The sequence below is a fragment of the Callithrix jacchus genome, chromosome 18 (assembly GCF_049354715.1).
Source record: "Callithrix jacchus isolate 240 chromosome 18, calJac240_pri, whole genome shotgun sequence".
Classification (NCBI taxonomy): Eukaryota; Metazoa; Chordata; class Mammalia; order Primates; family Cebidae; genus Callithrix; species Callithrix jacchus.
This window is the reverse complement of record NC_133519.1, coordinates 44,054,135-44,074,671: the sequence shown is the minus strand read 5'-3', so window position 1 is coordinate 44,074,671 and position 20,537 is coordinate 44,054,135. Positions and strand designations below refer to the sequence as shown.

General features: G+C 36.5%; 1 protein-coding gene across 12 annotated transcripts in view; it reads right to left on the bottom strand.

The window, feature by feature from the left end:
• HMCN1 (hemicentin 1) overlaps positions 1 to 20,537 on the bottom strand; it is a 532,161-nt gene that overhangs the window by 152,281 nt on the left and 359,343 nt on the right. For all 12 annotated transcript variants that reach the window (XR_013529004.1, XR_013529005.1, XR_013529007.1 and 9 more), the window contains 6 exons: positions 19,493 to 19,771; positions 18,694 to 18,975; positions 17,865 to 17,973; positions 16,636 to 16,805; positions 15,249 to 15,403; positions 11,786 to 11,909 (listed from right to left, as the gene is read on the bottom strand). Coding sequence is in view for 8 of the 12 variants with exons in the window: in XM_035280045.3 (XP_035135936.3) it covers positions 11,786 to 11,909; positions 15,249 to 15,403; positions 16,636 to 16,805; positions 17,865 to 17,973; positions 18,694 to 18,975; positions 19,493 to 19,771 (1,119 nt within the window). In the remaining 4 variants the exon portion in view is untranslated. The remainder of the gene's footprint in view (positions 1 to 11,785; positions 11,910 to 15,248; positions 15,404 to 16,635; positions 16,806 to 17,864; positions 17,974 to 18,693; positions 18,976 to 19,492; positions 19,772 to 20,537) is intronic.

The following is a 20,537-nucleotide window of genomic DNA, read 5'->3' as shown; positions in this document are numbered from 1 at the left end:
TTATATAATTTAATGTTTATCTCATAATTTTGGAGTACAGGTGGTTTTTGATTACATGGATAAGTTCTTTTGTTTTTTGAGATGGAGTTTCGCTCTTGTTATCCAGGCTGGAGTACATTGGCGCGATCTCGGCTCACTGCAACCTCCGCCTCCTGGGTTCAGGCAATTCTCCTGCCTCAGCCTCCTGAGTAGCTGGGATTACAGGCATGCGCCACCATGCCCAGCTAATTTTTGTATTTTTAGGAGAGACGGGGTTTCACCATGTTGACCAGGATGGTCTCGATCTCTTGACCTCGTGATCCAACCGCCTTGGCATCCCAACATGCTGGGATTACAGGCGTGAGCCACTGCGCCCGACCTGGATAAGTTCTATAGTGGTAATTTCTGAGATTTTAGAATACTCATCACTCAAACAGTGTATGTTGTACTGGATATGTTTTCTTTTATCCCTCATCCCCCTGTCATACTTCACCCATGAATCCCCAAAGTCCATTACATCATTCTTCTGCCTTTGCATCCTCATGACTTAGCTCCCACTTATAAGTGAGAACATACAAGATTTGGTTTTCCATTCCTGAGTTACTTCACTTAGAATAATGGCCTCCAGCTCCAAACAAGTTGCTGCAAAAGACATTATTTCCTTCCTTTTTATGGCTGAGTTGTATTCCATCATATACACACACACACACACACACACACACACACACACACACACACCACATTTTCTGTATCCACTCATTGGTTGATGGGCACTTAGCATGGTTCCATATCTTTGCAATTGCAAATTGTCCTGCTGTAAACATGCATGTGCATGTGTCTTTTTCATATAATGACTGCTTTTCCTTTAGGTAGATATCCAGTAGTGAGATTGCTGGTTCAAATGGCATTTCTATTTTTGGTACTTGAAGGAATCTCCATACTGTTCTCCATAATGGTTGTACTAATTTACATTCCCACCAGCAGTGTAAAAGTGTTCCCTTTCCCCACATCCATACCAACATCTTTTTTCTTTCTTTTTAATTATGGCCATTGCATTAGGTCCTTCTCATGCTGCTAATAAAGACATACCCAAGACTGGGTAATATATAAGGGAAAGAGGTTTAATTGACTCACAGTTCAGCATGGCTTGGAGGTCTCAGAAAATTTATAATAATTCTAAAGGGGAAGCAAACACATTCTACTTCACATGGTGGTAGCAAGGAGTAGTGCAGAACAAAGGCAGGGAAAATCCCCTTATAAGACCACACAGATCTCATGAGATCAGCATGGAGGTAACCACCCCATGATTCAATTACCTCCCATTGGGTCCTTCCCATGATGTATATAAATTACAGGTACTATGATTCAAGATGAGATTTGGGTGGGGACACAGCCAAACCATATCAGCAATTCTTGTAGGAGTAAGGTGGTAGTTTATTGTGGTTTCAATTTACATTTCCCTGATGATGAGTGATGTCAAGCTTTTTTTCACATATTTGTTGGCTGCTTGTATATCTTTGATAATTGTCTATTCATATCCTTTGCCAACTTTTTGATGGGATTATTTCTTTTTTCTTGCTGATCTGTTTGAGTTCCTTGTAAATTCCGGATATTGGTCCTTTGCCAGATGCATAGTCTGCTAATACTTTCTCCTGCTCTGTGGGTTGTCTGTTAACTCTGCTGATTATTTATTTTGCTCTGCAGAAGGTTTTTAGTTTACTTAGTCCCATTTATTTATTTTTGCTTTTGTTGCAACAAATACTATAAAATTTTATGTAAGGAACCTGAGCATCAACAAATTTTGGTATGCATGTGAGGTCCTAGAGTCAATTCTATGTGCATATTGAGGGATGACTGATGTTTCAAGAATTACAGGAAACCATGTATAAAGAACCAAAGAAAAGTAGCTGAATTTTTACTAACTATAGAGTACTAAGAGACAGAAATTACTTTTAAAACCCAAATAAAAATTCTAGAATTCAAAAGAGCAACAAAGACTCAACAGCACATTTAGGCTGGAAAAAGGTAAAAATCAACAAACTTGAAGACTGGTCAATTGAGATGATAATCCAATTTTAGAATAAAAAGAAAAAAGGATAAAGAAAAGTGAATAGAGCCTCTAAGACTTGCAGAAACACCAACAAACATAATGGGGGTACCAGAGGAGGGGAAAAAGAGAAAGGTACAGAAAGAATGCCTTAAAAAGGAGTAACTGAAACATCCCCAAATTTGAAGAAAAACATCAATCTATATATATCTAAGAAGCTTAAAAAAAAACTCTTAAATAAACTCCAAGAAATCCCCACCAAGACATCAAAACCAAACTGTTTAAAACCAACAACTAATAAAGAATCTTGAAAGTATTAAGAGAGAAGTGACTTATGTACAGAGATCCTCAGTACAACCAACAGCCAATTTCTCATCAAAAAACACAAAGGCCAGAAGGTGATAAGATGACAAAGTCAAAGTGCTGAAAGAAAATGACTATCAACCAAGAATTTCATAGCCAGAAAATCTGTCTTTTAAAATTAAAGAAGAAATTAAGATATTTCTAGAAGAACAAGACCCCTGCTCTATGATAAATACTAAAAGGAGTTCTTCAGGTTGAAATGAAACAGTAACTCTAATACACACAAAAGAATAAAGTTCATTGGTAGAGGTAACTAAATAGGTAAATATGTAAGATGTAAAAACTGTATATTTTTCTCAGAACTCATTTTTTTCTCCTATTGATTTAAAAGATGATAATATAAAGCAATAATTATAAATCTGTGTCAATGGACACTAAAAAATGTAATTTGCATAATAACAGCACAAAAGAGGCGAGAGAGAGCTAATCAGGAACAAAATTTTTGTATACAATTGAAATATAAATTTTAATAAAAATTAAATTGATATTAATCCAAATACTATTAAGTATTAATCCAAATACTATTAAATATTATTAAGATTCTAATTATAATACTCAGGGAAACTGTAGTAAATCAAGAGTCTAATTATTATACAGGATAATTGTAGTAAATTACTACAATCAGAAATGAAAGCAGGGTCATTACTAGTAATCTTACAGAAGTTTAAAAAAAACTACAGAAGATTACAAACAATTGCATGCCAACAAATTAGATAACCTAGATTTAAAAAAAAATCTTAGAAAGATACAAACTACTAAAATTGCCTGAATTATACACTCTAAAGGGTGAATTTTCTAGTATGTGAATAATATCTGTGATTTCTTTGCGAATAACAAGCTCATAATTTTTTAATTGTACTTTAAGTTCTGGGGTACATGTGTAGAACATGCAGGTTTGTTATATAGGTATACATGTGACTGCATCCATCACCCCATCATCTACATTAGATATTTCTCCTAATGCTATCCCTTCCCCCGCCCCCCAGCCCCTTACAGTCCCTGGTGTGTGATGTTCCCCTCATTGTGTCCATGTGTTCTTACTGTTCAACTCCCACTTATGAGTTAGAACATGCAGTGTTTGGTTTTCTGTTCTTGTGTTAGTTTGCTGATAATGATGGTTTCCAGCTTCATCCATGTCCCTGCAAAGGACATGAACTCATCTTTTTTAGGGCTGCATAGTATTCCATGGTGTATATGTGCCACATTTTCTTTATCCAGTCTATCATTGATGGGCATTTGAGTTGGTTCCAAGTCTGTGCTATTGTGAACAGTGCTGCAATAAACATACATGTGCATGTCTTTATAATAGAATGATTTATAATTCTTTGGGTATATACCCAGTAATGGGATTGTTGGGTCAAATTATATTTCTGGTTCTAGATCCTTGAGAAATTGCCACATTGTCTTCCACAATGATTGAACTAATTTACACTCCCACCAACAGTGTAAAAGTGTTCCTATTTCTCCACATCCTCTCCAGCATCTGTTGTCTCCTGACTTTTTAATGATTGCTATTCTAACTGGGGTGGGATGGTATCTCTTTATGGTTTTGATTTGCATTTCTCTAATGACCAGTGATGATGAGCTTTTTTTCACGTTTGTTGGGTGCATAAATGTCTTCTTTTGAGAAGTGTCTGTTCATATCCTTTGCCCACTTTTTGATGGGGTTGTTTGGGGTTTTTTTTTTTCCTGTAAATTTGTTTAAGTTCTTTGTAGATTCTGGATATTTGCCCTTTGTCAGATGGATAGATTGCAAAATTTTTCTCCCATTCTCTGATTATAGTTTCTTTCGCTGTGCAGAAGCTCTTTAGTTTGATTAGATCCTATTTGTCAATTTTGGCTTTTGTTGCCATTGCATTTGGTGTTTTAGTCAGGGAGTCTTTGCCTGTGCCTATGTCCTGAATGGTATTGCCTAGGTTTTCTTCTAGGGTTTTTATGGTTTTAGGTCTTATGTTTAAATATTTGATTCGTCTTGAGTTAATTTTTGTATAAGGTGTAAGAAAGGGACCCAGTTTCAGCTTTTTGCATATGGCTAGCCAGCAAGCCATTTATTCAATAGGGAATTCTTTCTCCATTGCTTGTGTTTGTCAGGTTTGTCAATGATCAGATGGTTGTAGATGTGTGGCACTATTTCTGAGGCCTCTGTTCTGTTCCATTGGTGTATATAACTGTTTTGGTACCAGTATCATGCTGTTGTGGTTACTATAACCTTGTAGTATAATTTAAAGTCAGGTACCGTGATCCCTCCAGTTTTGTTTGTTTTGTTTTTTGTTTGTTTTTTTGCTTATAATTGTCTTGACTATGTGGACTCTTTTATGGTTCCATATGAAAATTAAGATGTTTTTACATAATTCTGTGAAGAAAGTCAATAGTAGCTTGATGGGGATAGCATTGAATCTTTAGATTACTTTGGGCAGTATGGTCATTTTCTTCCAAACCACGAAGCTCAAAATTTGTAATGCTCAACTCAAGAAAAAATTAGGATCAAGATGTGCCCATACGTGACCTATAAATCTTATAATAAATCAGATAGTCTGATTTGCCACTCATTGTATTTCAACATAATATTAATTTATAGTCTTAGAGGATTGAAAAAAAATAGGCCAATTGCTTTTCTACTCCAAAGAATTAGAAAAAATTATTGCTAAGCATTTTTTTCTAAAAGGCTTCTATTAAGTCTTCTCAGCGCTTCTATTAAGTCTTCTCAGCCAAACTTGTCAAACATAAAGATGTTATCTTAGCTAATTGTTTCAGATGTCCTCAAGGTGGACAAATAATTTGATGAATGATAGAATTTTGTTCGTTACGGGTCATATTGGCAAACAAAGCAAAGGTTTGAAATTATCAAACCTTGACTAGATGGGAAATCAAGATATAGTGCTCTGATGGGGAGAATGTAAATTAGTGTCTTAAAAGGCAACTTGTTGGTATCTATTAAAATCTGATGCTCATACACTGTGATGCAGTATCCGGGAGATGGAAACAGTCATGCATATCCACAGAGAGGCTTATACATTGATACTCACTGTGACGGCAGGAAAGTGGTAACTGGCTAAAACCCAACATTGGGAGAATAGGTAGATACCTTATAGCGTAATCATCTTATGGAACACCGTGAATCAATTAAAGAGAGTAAGATCAAGCTATGTGTACCAGAAATATCTCCATACCTGTTGTAGAGTGAAAGAAAAGCAGAACAATAACCTGATACCACTGATATATTAAAGCTTTAGATTTCTTTGGGAATGTATTTATAAATATGTTTGTATATAAACAAATTTACCATCTATTTTATTTTACATATATATGTAAAATATGTTTTATTTTTGACCATCAAATTTACATTTATGAACAAAGATGTTTTTAAATATAAATTTATATACAAAAATGTTTATAAATGTAAAAAACACGTGGAAGAATACAAATCAAACTCATAATGGGGAGAAGTCTAGAAAGCAGACTCACATTGCGGGTCATAGACCAAGGAGAATTTTTCTCATCACAGTGCTTACATTTTTGTTTAAAATGATATGTTACTTGCACAATTAACAATCAATAAAAGTTTCAAAATTACTTAAATTGGAGTAGCATATTGTCAAGTATTTCTTTAAAAACTTAAAATGTGGCTGGGTATGGTGGCACATGCCTGTAATCCCAGCACTTTGGGAGGCTGAGGCCAGTGGATCAGCAGGTGAGGAGTTCGAGACCAGCATAGCTAACACACTGAAACCCCGTCTCTACTGAAAATACAAAACATTAGCTGGGTGTGGTAGTGGGTGCCTTTAATCCCAGCTCCTTGAACCTGGGAGGCAGAGGTAGTGAACTGAGATCGCACCACTGCACTTCAGCCTGGGTAACAGTGTGAGTTTCTGTCTCAGAAAAAAAAAAAAAACAAAGAAAAAAATCGCTTTAGAAATGTCAAAATGTAATTTAGTAACTAAAAGAGGAAAGCTAATGACTAAAGGCCTTGTAGAGAGAAGCTCTTTGAGTATGTTACTACTACATGGTATTGACAAAGAAGTAGACTGGAAACCCACTGAATCTTGAGGGGATTGTTTGCCAAACAATTATAATCCTGCCTACAAAGCGTGTGATGGTTCAACGCCTCAAACACCAGAGAGGTTCCGGTGTAAGTCCATACAAAAATATTTTAAAAGCCCAGTTTCTTTCTCATTTTGATGTAAAAAGTAAATACATATATAAATTCCATTGCTCCCTTCTAGCATTGAAATGCACAGTGTTGAAACTTAGGGGAACACTGTTCTAGATAGAGCAGCAATAAAGTAACAATATCTTATGATCTTATTTTAATAATAAGATGTCTGCATTCTCCAGGAAGGATGAATTCCATTCAATTTGCTGGGTTTTTTTTGCCTTTTCCCAAAAGCTGAATGTACATATCACACCAAAACCACAAGACCTTCTTCTTGACACATTGTGTGCGAGATTTTGCCTATTCCTTAATCATGCAGGTCATGAATAGCATTTCAAGTCCTGGTTAAATTTCAGGTAGTACAAAAGTGATCTAAATGTAATTTTGGTGAGTTAATATACTCCATCTACTGAATAAATTAATCTAGACCAAGAAAATCATAAGAGTCCTGAACTGAAGTTATCCATGAAAAAAGAAAAAGTTCCCTACAACATTCCCGAGTCTCCTTTAGGCCACAATTGAGCTGTTAAACAAAACACAGAAATGATAGAGGAACCATTTTTGAGTGGGTGTTAGCAGATGTTAGCCAAGCAAATACTTGTTGAAAAATAAAATAGAAGTAAGGGGTGCTCTACTAATGTTTTTACCAGACGGCTAATACAGACCCAAGAGAGTTCTTGGCCAAGAGTAAAGGCAGGAGGGACTTTAGAGATATTTGTCGAAATGGTGCAGTGAGAAGGGCCAGAAGTCAAATATGTGTTTTGCCAGAGAGACTTTATGCTGCCATTTACAGATGCTGAGTAGGAGCAAGGCACGAGGCTAAGATTTTCAAACGTAGTGTTTCATTTAATCCTCACACAACCTCCATAACTGTGGTGTACTCTCACTATCCTCCCCACTTTACAGATGAGGAAGGTAAGTCTTTATCCTGCAGTTAGTAATTGGCAATGTAGAAAACTAATTTTGAAGCCACAATATTTTACTTTTTCTGGGTGCTTCACTTCGGTTGATTTATTTTTCCTGGGAAATAATTGTGTGTAGAGAAAATGAATGCTTGGGCTATTAGACTCCAAATAATCATTTGTTTGTGGAAACATCTGTTTCACTTGGCAAATATTTGAGGTTTAGATATAATTTCATAATTTGGCCTAGGGAATAAAAACTTCCAGAATTATTAAACTTTGATGATCAAAATGACCACCTACTGAGGGCTCTTGCCCTTTCTAAAAGACAGAACCTCCTCACCCTGGAAAACCCCATGAGAACATTTCTCTTCTCTTGATCATGACCTGGTCTCCTCGTCCAGGAGACCAGGCACCCTTACTACAGCTTTTAGAAACAACCTTTGCTATGATTGAGAAGAATGGCAGTATCTAAAATATTTTCATAAGAAAGGAAAACACTAAACAATTGGAACACTGAAAAATTAGACATTTTTGGATGACAACTGAAGTAAATGCACATTTGCTGAATGTGGAATTCATCAATAAAGATTGGGATTAAAAAAACAAAACAAAACTGGGCCGGGCATCGTGGCTCACACCTGTAACACTTTGGGAGGCTGAGGTGGGAAGAGGTCTTGAGGTGAAGAGTTCAAGACCAGCCTGGGCAACATGGTGAAATCTCATCTCTACAAAAGTGTAAAAGTTAGCCAGGCATGGTGGCATGTGCCTGTGGTCCTAGCTACTAGGGAGGCTGAGGTGGAAGATCACCTGACCCAGGGAGACCCAGGCTGTGATAAGCCGTGATCACGCCACTGCCCTCCAACTTGGGTCAGAGAGTGAGACTTTGTCTCTAAAACCAAAAAATCCTCACTTCAAAAGTAACTATAGGTTTGGCTGACAAATTAATAACTGAACCTAATTACATAAGGATTGCTTCCCTATAGGTTTTGCAATGCCTTTTTTTAAATACATAGAATAAGAATTGTGGGCAATACTTTGGAAGCATTCAAAGAGCAGGAGTATTAGTAGGACTAGTTCCTCTTTTGTTTCTCAGACTGTAACTTCTGCTATTGACTGCTAAGTTTGATAAACATTTTTATGAAATGAAATTCTCATATATACAGTAATTGGAACAATCCAAATTCAAATACTCAAGTATTTCAATGTATGGTATCCTTTAAGCCACGCTTTTCACATCCTATTCTTATAGAGTTGCCCACATTATATTAACTTGTGATTTTAACCACTGAGGTCTTTTTGAAGTCTCTCATCAACCCGTCTCTTAGATCTTCCTACATTTTTTAAACATCTCCAATTATCAGTAAAGTTGTTAATCCAAGTAATGAAGAGGACAGAGTCAGGTTTGGAGCCTTATGTGCCCAATGTGATGCTGCTGTCATGAGTGCTAGGTGAAACGCCAGCTTTCTGTGTAGATTACCATCACATGCACTCAGCCAACTGCTTTTTCCAGGCTGATTATGATTAGTATCAGATTAGAAGTGCACTTCATCATTTATTCTCTCTAAGGGGAATGAACTATGATGTGCATAAGTCAAGGTCATATGAGTTGAAATGTTTTAAGCTACTACTATAACTTACCTGTATCCTGTGATTTGCATCAGGAAGATAGTTTTATATTCTCCCTCTGATTCAGCAATTTTTAATAAGCTCTTACAATGACTCATCTTCTGCTTCTCTTTCTTTTCACATTAACTCATATGTTTACCAGCCTGCCCCCTTCTCTTTGATGATTTTCCATGTAGATGTGCACCCTAATTGCATCTCCTGTCAACCAACATTATGTTAAAATATTCAGGTTAACAGACTTGTGCCTTCTTAGGTATCAGTTATGCTTTTTCTCTTCTGTTGTTGCTCTTTATGTGATCGGATACTTGATTTCTCTCACAGACTCTGGTTTTCAGTCAGTCTTGACTACACTGGCAAGTCTTTAGGCCAGTCTTAGTGTCTGGGCCAATGTTTTTCCAAATATTGGCTCACAGACCACCTCCATTAGAGGTGCTGTTTCAGGAGATCTGGGACTGGCCCAGGAAGCTGTATTTTTAATTTTCAACTCGTATGTCTTTTGTGAATACTGAAATTTTAGAGTATCTGTTCTAGGCAGATTCTTCCAGGACTGGAGACATACACTCTGTTCTTTATTATACAGCAGGGGTTCCCAAACCTGGGCCACAGACTGATACCAGTCGATGGCCTATTAGAAACTGGGCCACACAGCAGGAGATGAGTGGCAGGAGAGCAAGCATTACCACCTGAGCTCTGCCTCCTGTCGGGTCAGCAGCAGCATTAGATTCTCATAGGAGTATGAACCCTACTGAGAACTAACTGTCCATGCAAGGTTGTGCACTAGATCTAGATTGTGCGCTCCTTATGAGAATCCAATGCCTGATGATCTATCACTGTCTCCCATTACCCCTGATGGGACTGTCTAGGTTCCAAAAAACATGCTCAGGGCTCCCATTGATTCCACATTATGGTAAGCTGTATAATTATATCATTATGTATTATAATGCAATAATAATAGAAATAAAGTACATGATACATGTAAAGCACTTGAATAATCCTCAAACCATTCCTCTCCCTAGTCTGTGGGAAAACTGTCTTCCAATAAACTGGTCCCTGGTGCCAAAAAGGTTGGGGGCTGCTATTATGGAGCATTCATTTAAGTATGTTAAAACAGCCTAGAGAACAAAACATCCTTCTTTTTTATAACATCTCAGAGAGTAGAAGTTAGCAAAGTTAGCTGCCACCATTTATTTAGTGTTTATGAAGTGGGAGATGTTTTACACCTATCATCTCTAAACCTCAAAATCATTACAGAAGTTAGATGCTAATAGAAATTAAGTAGTTTACTCAAGGTAACATATCATGTTTAGCATAGAGTTTAAACCAAAGTTGGCCTGACTCCTAAGTGCCTAAGATGGTTGTGTCGTGCCATTGTATCTCACTTAACTGTTTCCTCTTAGCCAGTAACAGAGACCAGAAAAGAACTAAACTTGATGGGAGAGGGTAAACAGCTTGCAGAAGGAGAACAGAAGGATCCTCAGGGTAGAGAAATAAGAAAAAAGAGAGAAGGTCCCCAGCATACTCTTAGATGGAAGTGTAAGTCTGAGTAGATGCTGGAGACAGCTGTACAAGAGCACTAGGAAGAGACAACAGCCTTATGGGGAACGAGGCAAATGCAAGGCAACTTACAGAACAGCAGGGTCAGCCTGTCCCCTAACCCCACTAGCATGGTTAGCCAATTCCAACATGGTTACATTCAGATATTGGTCTCCCAACCAATGATTCAGTGAAAGAATAAAGGCCCACATGGTTTATGTATGTAGATGTCCCTAAGTTAGGTGTTCATATTTCAGAAACTGGAAAGAATAAATTACTTTATTAGAAACATTTAGGAAACTGATGATTTGATTCTTTTTAACTGGTTGATTCAAATGGAAGAAAATGTGCAAAAGAAGCAAATTAGAAGAATTCAATGTCTAATTAAAACTTTTTCATTCACCTACTATTTAATCTTTAGTTTGTTAAATATTTTTGACTACCTACTATATACCTGGAATTAAACTAGGTGCTAGGGCATTATTCTAGGTTTAATTGCTTGGTAAATGTGAAGTGAATATATGAATGAATGAATAAGAAAAGATGGAACAAGAAATCATGTGAATTAGAGAAAATGAATAATTTGTACATGAAAATCTTGAACAGCTTTCTGCAAATATTCTGGCTAAATTAGGAAAGTCCAAGCCTCTAATTATTGGTCTTTTCTGATGAGCGTCTAGAGATCTAAAGTCACATTATTCAAGATTATGTAGTCTTTCAAGTTTACTGTGAAGCTATGATATTAATGAGGTGCTTCAGATCCACCAAGACTTCTTACTAAAGCACGATGGAGAAGATCCTGAGCCACAGATGGCTTCTACAAAATCCTTCTTATAGGCAGGCAAGAAAATCACAGACAAGACTAAAAAAATGGTGCCAACTTCTGTCTTTTCAACAATAGTTATCTGTAGACCGCTGTAAGTTAACAGAATACAGAGAACTTAAAACACAGGATGGTGTGTTTAATTATGAGTTCCAGTATGTCCTGGTTTACAACCTGAAAACTGAAGATCTTAACATGAACAATAATTACAATAATGGAAAAAAAACCACTAGGGTTTTCTTCACACAGACTAATAAACATTTATTTCTTTTCTACTGTAAATCAGTAAAAATTAGCCCACTATGTTTTAAAAAAAGTGACACAAACATGCTCTTGTTAAGATGTAGAAATATTACCATGAACATGCAGTTGAATGTGCTGTTGTGTCTCTCCAGCTGCATTGGTAGCCACACATGTGTATCTGCCAGTATCTTCCAACAAGGTTTTGGCAATTTGTAGAATTCGACCAGAAGACTGTATCTAATTGGGAGCAGAAAGCACAGAGGAATTTTGTACTTTATACTTGGATTTAAAAATAGTCACTGAAATAGAAAAACTCATTTAAATATATAATATCACTATTTTCATGCCAATATTTTAATAAACTCTTGATAGACTAGGGGGAGATCACATCATCATGCAGAAGGTAATAGACTAGTTTGATTGAAAAGCCTTTTCTTATTCTCTGGAAAACACAAAATAAAATAACCTAAGGCCAGCTTACTGGTATAGTCATACTGAATAAAAGACTTTAGCACTGAACTATGACACATGCGATGAAAATTGAAGCTATCTGGAAAAACCTGACCACATTTATGTAAAAATTCATAAATAGTTTAAAACAATGAATGTTTATTAAATGGTCATGGGAGCCAGAAAAATAATAAAATTATAAAATATGGATAATGGGAATGCAGATAAATTTCTTCCTATTTTTCCTAATTTCCCTCTTAAACCCATTGCAACTGGCTATGTCATTTTGAAACTGGTGATTCAGAGGTTATTCTTTGAAACATGCTATTCAGAGGTTACCAGCAACTTCCAAGCACAATATTCAGCAGCCTATATAATAGGCTCATACTCTCCTCCACCATCCATAGCATTTGGTGTGGTTGATTACTGACTCCTTGAAACTCTCTACTTTTTGGGTGTTAAAGATAAGCATTCCCTCAGTTCTAAGTCTCTGACTTTCTTAGGAAATTAACTTTTAGAGTCTGCTTCCTCTTCCTGTCCCACACCCAGGAAGCTTAGCTGTCTGATAGTTTTTATCCAAACTCACGGCATCAATGGAAAACTCTAAAGCATCTTAAATTTACAGGGTAGCCTCACCTTCTCTCCTGATCTCTGAATTTGTCCTTCCAGCAAACTGCTGAACAGGTTAGTACATCAAATCTAATATGTCCAAATAATTAAGCTCATACATTTTTCCTTGTATTTCTAAAGTCCACTTCTGATTGCATGTTCCCAGTCTTGTTTAATGGCACCCACTATTTTTCCAGTCATCTAGGTTTTGGAGCCTACTTTGAATCCTATTAATTATGTCACTATATATTTCTCAGATCCCCTGTTTTCCATTTCCACAGCCACTACGGGATTATAATAGCTTCTTAACTGATGTTCCAGTGTCTCCAACCTCCCCGGCTGTTACTCTATCTTGCATATTATTGCCAGAATAATTTGCTTAAAATTCAAATTTGATCCTTTAACCAGTTTCCCTTCAAAGTTCATTCATGGCTCTTCACCTTGCCCAGAATGAAATCTGAACTCAGCCTAGCTCTCTCCAGGCTCACCACATTTTGACCCCAAATGATCTCCCAAACTCTCCCATGTAAACTCCCACTTAACGTATTCTCCATCCATACCGTTATAAACATGTTAAGCAACACATTTATACATTTAGATTCATGTCTGGACTGACACATGATCTTTAAATGCTGTAATTTTTAAAGACTGAACTATGTCAGTTCTCTGCCCATTTTCTTCTTACCCTTTATTCTCTCCTTGGATTAACTCATCCATGCCCATGGTTTCAAATATTGCTGATGTGCCAATATGTCCAGCCAGACTCTCCTTTGAGCTCCAAGACCACATATTCAGTGATCTCCTGACATCTCCACTGATTTATCTCATAGTCAGCTCAACCCCCAAAAGTCTAAAACTCAGATCAGTTCCGTCTCACTGGATGGCAACTCTCTCCATGCAGTTGTGTAGATTGAAATCCTAGGAGTCTTCCTTGACACGTCCCTCTCCTTCACTTTTCATAAACAGTCTTTCATCAACCCCCAGTGATTTTAACTAATACATACCTCACCAATCTATACAAGTATCCTCATCTGCATGGCCAGCATATGAGTCTAAATTTCTATCTTTTCTCTCTCCTAGACAAATGTAAATAGGTTCTAATTGGTTTTCACATATCTATTATTGGCTCCTCCAATTTATTCTTTGGAATGGGTCTGAATAACTAATTAAAATGCAAACCTGATAATGTCACTCCTTTTTTAAAACCTTCAAAGGTCTCTCATTGCTTTAAAGTAAAAATAAAATCATTAACCTTACTTAAATGCCTCCTATCTAGTCTCTAGTCTTTAACATCACCTCTCCCTTGGTCTCTTCCTCAGCCCACTCACTGGCTGCCTTTCTGATCCTCAAGAGGTGCAATGCTCACCTTTGCTTTGTTTGCCCATGCACATATTCTTTGAAACATTCTACCCAGTTCTCTTCCATTCATTCACCCATTTAACTTCCACAAGGTCTTCTGAACTGTACTCAGGGCTTTTCCCATAAATTTTCCACATTCTCAAAGACTTTTCTCATCATATGTTCCTATACCTCTAGGTTTTCTCTTTAAATCATTCATTACAGTTTGCAATCCTACTTTTGTGTGATAATATGACAGATGGCTGTCTCCCAGGTAAACAATTGTTTACCTGCACGATGTTGGAAGGCTACAAACTGAATCTTTCACTTGCACAAAGATGTAGGATTATTTTCATTGGATTTGGAATAGGAATTGAAACTTAACAGATATCCACCACTTCTACTAAAAAAAGGAACATAACATACCTGTCATTAGAGAAAACTCACAAGTAAAATTCAAGCCCACATTAGTCAATTAACTTGATCCTATTAGCAAAATCTATTAATGCTGATTTTGAGTGCATCCTTTAGATCATCCAGATCTGAAATGTATCAATCAGTCAATCATCATCTACTCATTTAACAAATATGTAATGAGATACAGTTATATGCCAGGGACTATATTTACTATGAAAGATACAAAATTGAACTTACTCACTTTTTAAAAAGTTGAGTCTTTGCCCTCTTGAAGCTTATAAACTAATTCTTTAAAATGCCTTTCAAGACTTATTTTACTTATATTTATGTAAATATGACTTGATCTTAATTTTACTCAATGGTGAACATTTTTGGCTTATTATTGATGAGCATTGTTCAATTGTGAGACACCAGGTTTTTAACCACTAAATTAGGCATAAACCAAAGTAATATAAATAACAACCACTATCTTAAAATCAGTATCTTGAAGAATAGAATTAAAGGCTAAATAACTTTAACAATAAAGTTATTTATTGTTAATAACTTTATTGTTAAAGTTATTTAGCCTTTAATTCCATTTTTGAAGTCAAAATATTAAGCTAAATCATTAAAAACGCTAAGAAAAATGCATATCATTTTAGTAATAAATTTTCGGCAAAATCTGTCCAACAGAAAAATCTACAATTAAGAGCAAATCATTTGGTATTCCTAGGAAGACCTATGTAGCTTTCTTAGTTTGTGTTCTGTAATATTTACACCTACCTTAAGGTTTCCTTGGGCAGTGTTCACAGGGTGGTCATCTTTTAACCACGTAATGGATGGATTTGGAATCCCATTGGCTATGCACTGCAAGGTGACAGGCTTGTACTTCACCACAACTCTCTCAGAAAGACCCGAGGACTTGATTGTTGGAGGAACTAGATTTAAGCAAGGGAGGAAGGAAATGAAACCATAATCAGTGGGGTCTAAATTAAAAATACATATGCAAGAACCTGAAACCTTAAAATTTAAGGGGAAAAAAATCAAATCTCTATTTTAACAAACAATGAAATACTTTTATCCCATGTATTTAATTTGTGCTTTTTTAGCAAGTTTATAGATTACTTCTTAACTATGGATTTTTAAATCTCCAAAGAATAAGTAAAACGTATTTATGGCTACTGTAATCCAGATGTATATTTGACTTACGTCTTTTGGTGTGTTTTACTAATCTATAATGACCTTCACTTTCTCTAGAACTACTTTATTAAGTCAAGGTGGATTTCCAGTCATATTTATACTGCATGACTCTGCCCCCTGCAAAGCTGATAGAATGTGGAATGGTAACTTTATTTAAACTGGACCTGCCAGATTTCCTCCCTCAGGAATTGGGACTGAGACTGAAAAACAGGATTATGTATATTCCATCATGGGACATAGGACTAAAAATAAAAAAACAGCAGTCCGCAGAGACAGAGGAAGAATAAAGTTGACATTCATAGATACGCCTTGTGGCTTCCAAGTGGCTCTCCAGTTTCTGGTTCCAGCCCTCCCTTCCCAAGTTCTGCCAGCAAGTAAGACACATAACACCCTGGCAGAGGGTTGCGTTTATCATTAGAGTAATGGTTATAATCCTAATGTGCCAGTTTTGTGAATGTACTTATGTCCCTCACATCCTTCAATTACATCCTCGGCCACCATTTCTGGAAACTGCTGTATTCACCATCCCTCTTGCTTCCAAGTAAAGGGGTTATGTAAGCATTTTAGGCTAAATAAAGTAAAGGGGTTTAGCCTTAAATGCTTACATAACCCCTTTACTTGGAAGTTGCTCCTTGCCTGTTCTATCTTATTTGGTCTACTTCCTCAGACCTTGGCATTCTATGCAGAATACACTTCCTAATATTTAAGCTCTGTCTACATTTATTTATTTATTTCCCAGAATTCTTTTTGCTACTGCCTGTAAGTATTTACATGATACATCTTAGTTGAGTCTTTGGGTCAATAAAGTAACCAAAAAAATGTGTAATTATACAACTGAAATTAACATTCTTTACACTGCCTTCCACAACTCAGGATTTATTCACAGTATTGAGCAACAATCTGAATTAGATAATAAAACAATGCACAGATTAATTTAAAATGCAAAGCTCCTATTCCTTCTTCAGCATACCGTGAACAGTCACTTCAAATTCCTTCTTGCGGTCCCCAGCAGTATTTGTTGCCATGCACCGATAAAGGCCTGTGTCTGAGACCTGAGCCTGAGCAATAACCAGTTTGTGTCCATTTAATAAGATCTTGAATCCATCCCTTTCATCGATTAACTGGCCATCCTTCAGCCACCTAGAGAAAAGGCAAAAGGAAGTCTGGATATATCTTTTAAGCAAATCATGCCCTAGAAGATACATAAAGTTTCTATTGTGTGTTTGTTCAATGTCCTAGTGGCTTACTCTGTAAAATAAACTGTAAATGAAAAAGAGAAGAAAAAAGGAAACCTGGCCTAACACAGAAGCTGGCATATTGTTAGAACCCAATAATTGTGTGTTGAGTTATTTATTCTTCTACTAATTCTAGGCTACAAGAAAGAGACAAGTATTGGATTGTTTGTAACACAAATGGTAAATGCTTGAGCTGACGGATATGCCGTTACCATGATGTGATTATTATGCATGCGTACCTGTATCAAAAAATTTCATGTAACCCATAAATATATACACCCACTATGTACCAAAAAATTCAAAATTAAAATAGAGACAAGTGCTCCTAAATATTACTCACTTCGATGTTTAAATAATAATCAGCAAAACATACACAATCTTAAAACAAGTGTAAACAAACCTTTAAATCATACAGCATTATGTGTTTACACTTCTGAGTTTTGCATTCCATTTCATTTTATAATCATCTGTGAACATATCTCATTTCCTTCATTGACTAACTCTTCCTCTGCATATCCCATAGCAACTTGGAAACAAAAGCTAAGTATTTAATACATGCTTTGAAAATTAAAGAATAAGAAAAAAAGAACTGGTAAACACATATGCACGTTAACTTTCTCTGTTTACCTAATATGTCTGGTATACTCCTTTTTACTTGGTAGTCTGTTAAACGTTTCGGTACCTCAGGAAAGTATGACAATACTGCTTGATAGACTGTCTCTGTGAACTAAATGTGTAATTTCTAAGGCCATACGATGCAATTCCTCTAATTGAGCAAATTTTGGTGCCTTTTGACTATCAAGTAGAAGTTGCATTGTATATAGAGCATGTCTACTAAAAGAGGAATATAAAGAATACAATTTCATACAATCCTTTTTAATGATACAGAACGGTTTTCAAGATAGCTCTAAAACACTCAAAACAAAATGCGGGAGGTATTTAGAAGACATACCAAAACCCTTACATGATAGTTGGTGGGGGAGAGCCTGTCACTTGACAATCTAGCTCCAGTAAGTTATTCACCATCACAATGAAGTACGATGTTTCATCGCCTCCTTCTATAGCTGGCGGCACTAGGAAACAACAGGAATGCAACATGCAAAGAATTGTATACAACCAAAAAACACAGAATCTCATGAAGCCATACCACATTGCAGTTCAGAAGGCTGACAAGTATCGTAGTAGTTTGATAAATGAAGGGCACTTGAAATGTATTGTAAATACATTTTACAATAAACACTTGCCAGGATCAGTAAACATGCTTTTGACATATCGTGGCTATTCCTCTATCTAGTACTATGGTGCCACTGATGCCAGGTGAATATCAACTTGATTCATATTTTATATTGTTTATTTTCATAAGCACAAGAGAACAAAAACCACCAAATTGGGCCATCTATTCAAAAGCCTTCACTTTATAGATAAAGATACTGAGTTTAAAGGTTGCAAGATGACTTTCCAAGGCTAAGGTTCCTGTTACCTGGCGTAGGGCTTATGACAAAAGACCATGTTGTTGTTCACTGCAATTAGACATTGTCATTGATGTAAAAATGTATCTATGCACTTGTATATATCAAGTATACTTATCAAAATCAGTGGAAGATTTATGTAAGATTCTACATCCTGAGACTCCAGTGACACATCCACCTCTTGGTAATGTGCAATCCATAGTTGCACATACGACTATACCCTCTTTTAGATTGTTTTATTATTGCATGAACAAAAAAGAATTTAACAAATGAATCAGGTTTTGCTAGGAATCTGAGAACCCAGGCAGTGGCATCCTTATTTACCCAAGACATCAACTTCATATTTGATTTCCTTTTCTCCTGCCACACTGGTAGCCACACATATGTACTGTCCCCGATCAATTTCTTGGGCACTCATGATTTCAAGTTTCTTTCCACCAGCTTCTATGCGGATATTGTCATTAGCTTTCACAGGTACACCATCTTTCAACCAGGTGAGAATAGGAGAAGGGTTTCCGGCAGCTTTACACTCCAGTGTCAGAGAATGAGCAATAACTACTTGCTTATTCAAAGGTGTGGCCAAGTCACCTTCAATCATTGGAGGAACTAAGGAGAAACATAGCAATATTTCAGGCAATTCTTTGTGTGCACAAAATATATCCCAATAAAATAAAGAAGAGTTGTTTTTTTCTCATAAAGTTTGACCATTAAAATCTACCTATATGCCTCTCTCCGGCTAAGCTATTGAGGAAAGAATTTCTTGGTCTAGCTAATCTCTAACTGTCTTAATTATTCTGGAAACTCTGGATTGTCTGGCTTATAAAGGACAAATAGCTCAGAATGATCTCAGTCCCAACAACTACTTTGCCTTTTCGGTAATAACCAAATACTCTAGATGTTCCAAGTGCCATGGCAAAGGTTAGTTGAGTGAATGGACACCTTCTTGCTAACCTTAGGTTTTTAAAATATTTTTCCAAATCATGGAACAAATTCTCCCAATTCCTATCCATGCATATTGAAAAAGACAAACCCACTGAGGATTATTAGTGAATAAACTGGATATTAGTATATGAGAAAGCATAGGTAGGAAAGGTATATAATCACAGCACATGTTGTTCCTTACCATAGACATCCACATGGAATGATTTTTCAACAGTTCCAGCAACATTGGCTACATGACACGTATATGTTGCTGAATCAGAGACCTGTGCTCGAGGAATATGAAGATACTGTCCTTTATCAATATAAAGTGCTTGTGAGCTGGACATGATTGTTTGGCCATCCTTATACCAAGTAATAGCAGGCACCGGAAGCCCCCGTGTTTCACATTCTAGTTTAATAACACTGTTGATCAATACCGATATGTCTGTGGTGACATTTCCTCCTTTCACAGTAGGTGGAACTACGAAGGATTTTAGAACAAAAACAAGTCATTTAACTTTCTGCATCTTCACCAAAATCTTAAACTCTCTAGATGTTTAAACAATGCATCTAAGGTAAACTAAAGACAATTAGGAAGTCTGTGATTTATCTCCTGATAATGAGTTTCCTGTCCTGTCAAAACCATCTTTATCATTCCCCCTTTGGGTTTCAGATTTCAGTAAAAACAGAAAGTCACAGATTTTGTTTCACAGAGTCATTTAGGTTCAAGAGATCATATTAGAATAACTAAGGTAGTTATATTTAACACCAAAGCAGTTCCAGCAGCATTGGCTACATGGCATGTATATGTTGCTGAATCAGAGACCTGTGCTCGAGGAATATGAAGATATGGTCCTTTAAAATAAAACCCCATTCAAAGTAGATACAGCAAGTTTCAAATCAGGCCAAGGGAGCGAAAATGTCGCATGTGGTACAACTGTATGCCCTCTCACCAAGAAATACTAAAGGTCTAAGTGCTTTCAGAACCAGCTATTCACAATAGCTGTGGAGTCTTCAATTTTTGCTTCTTGCTGTTTTTTTTCCCCCTTTTTCTGGGGGGAAGGAGGGGACTGCTAAGAGTCCATTCTCTCAGCTTTACTCATCCAATTTTCTACACGTGTATCTCCTACAATTCAGCAACCACAGGTCTGGCCTCTCAAACTACATAAGGACTATACTGTTGGAAAAACAACTGAAGTCACTCAGTCTCTGCTGAAAAGTCTCAATATGGTCATTCCAGGATTATG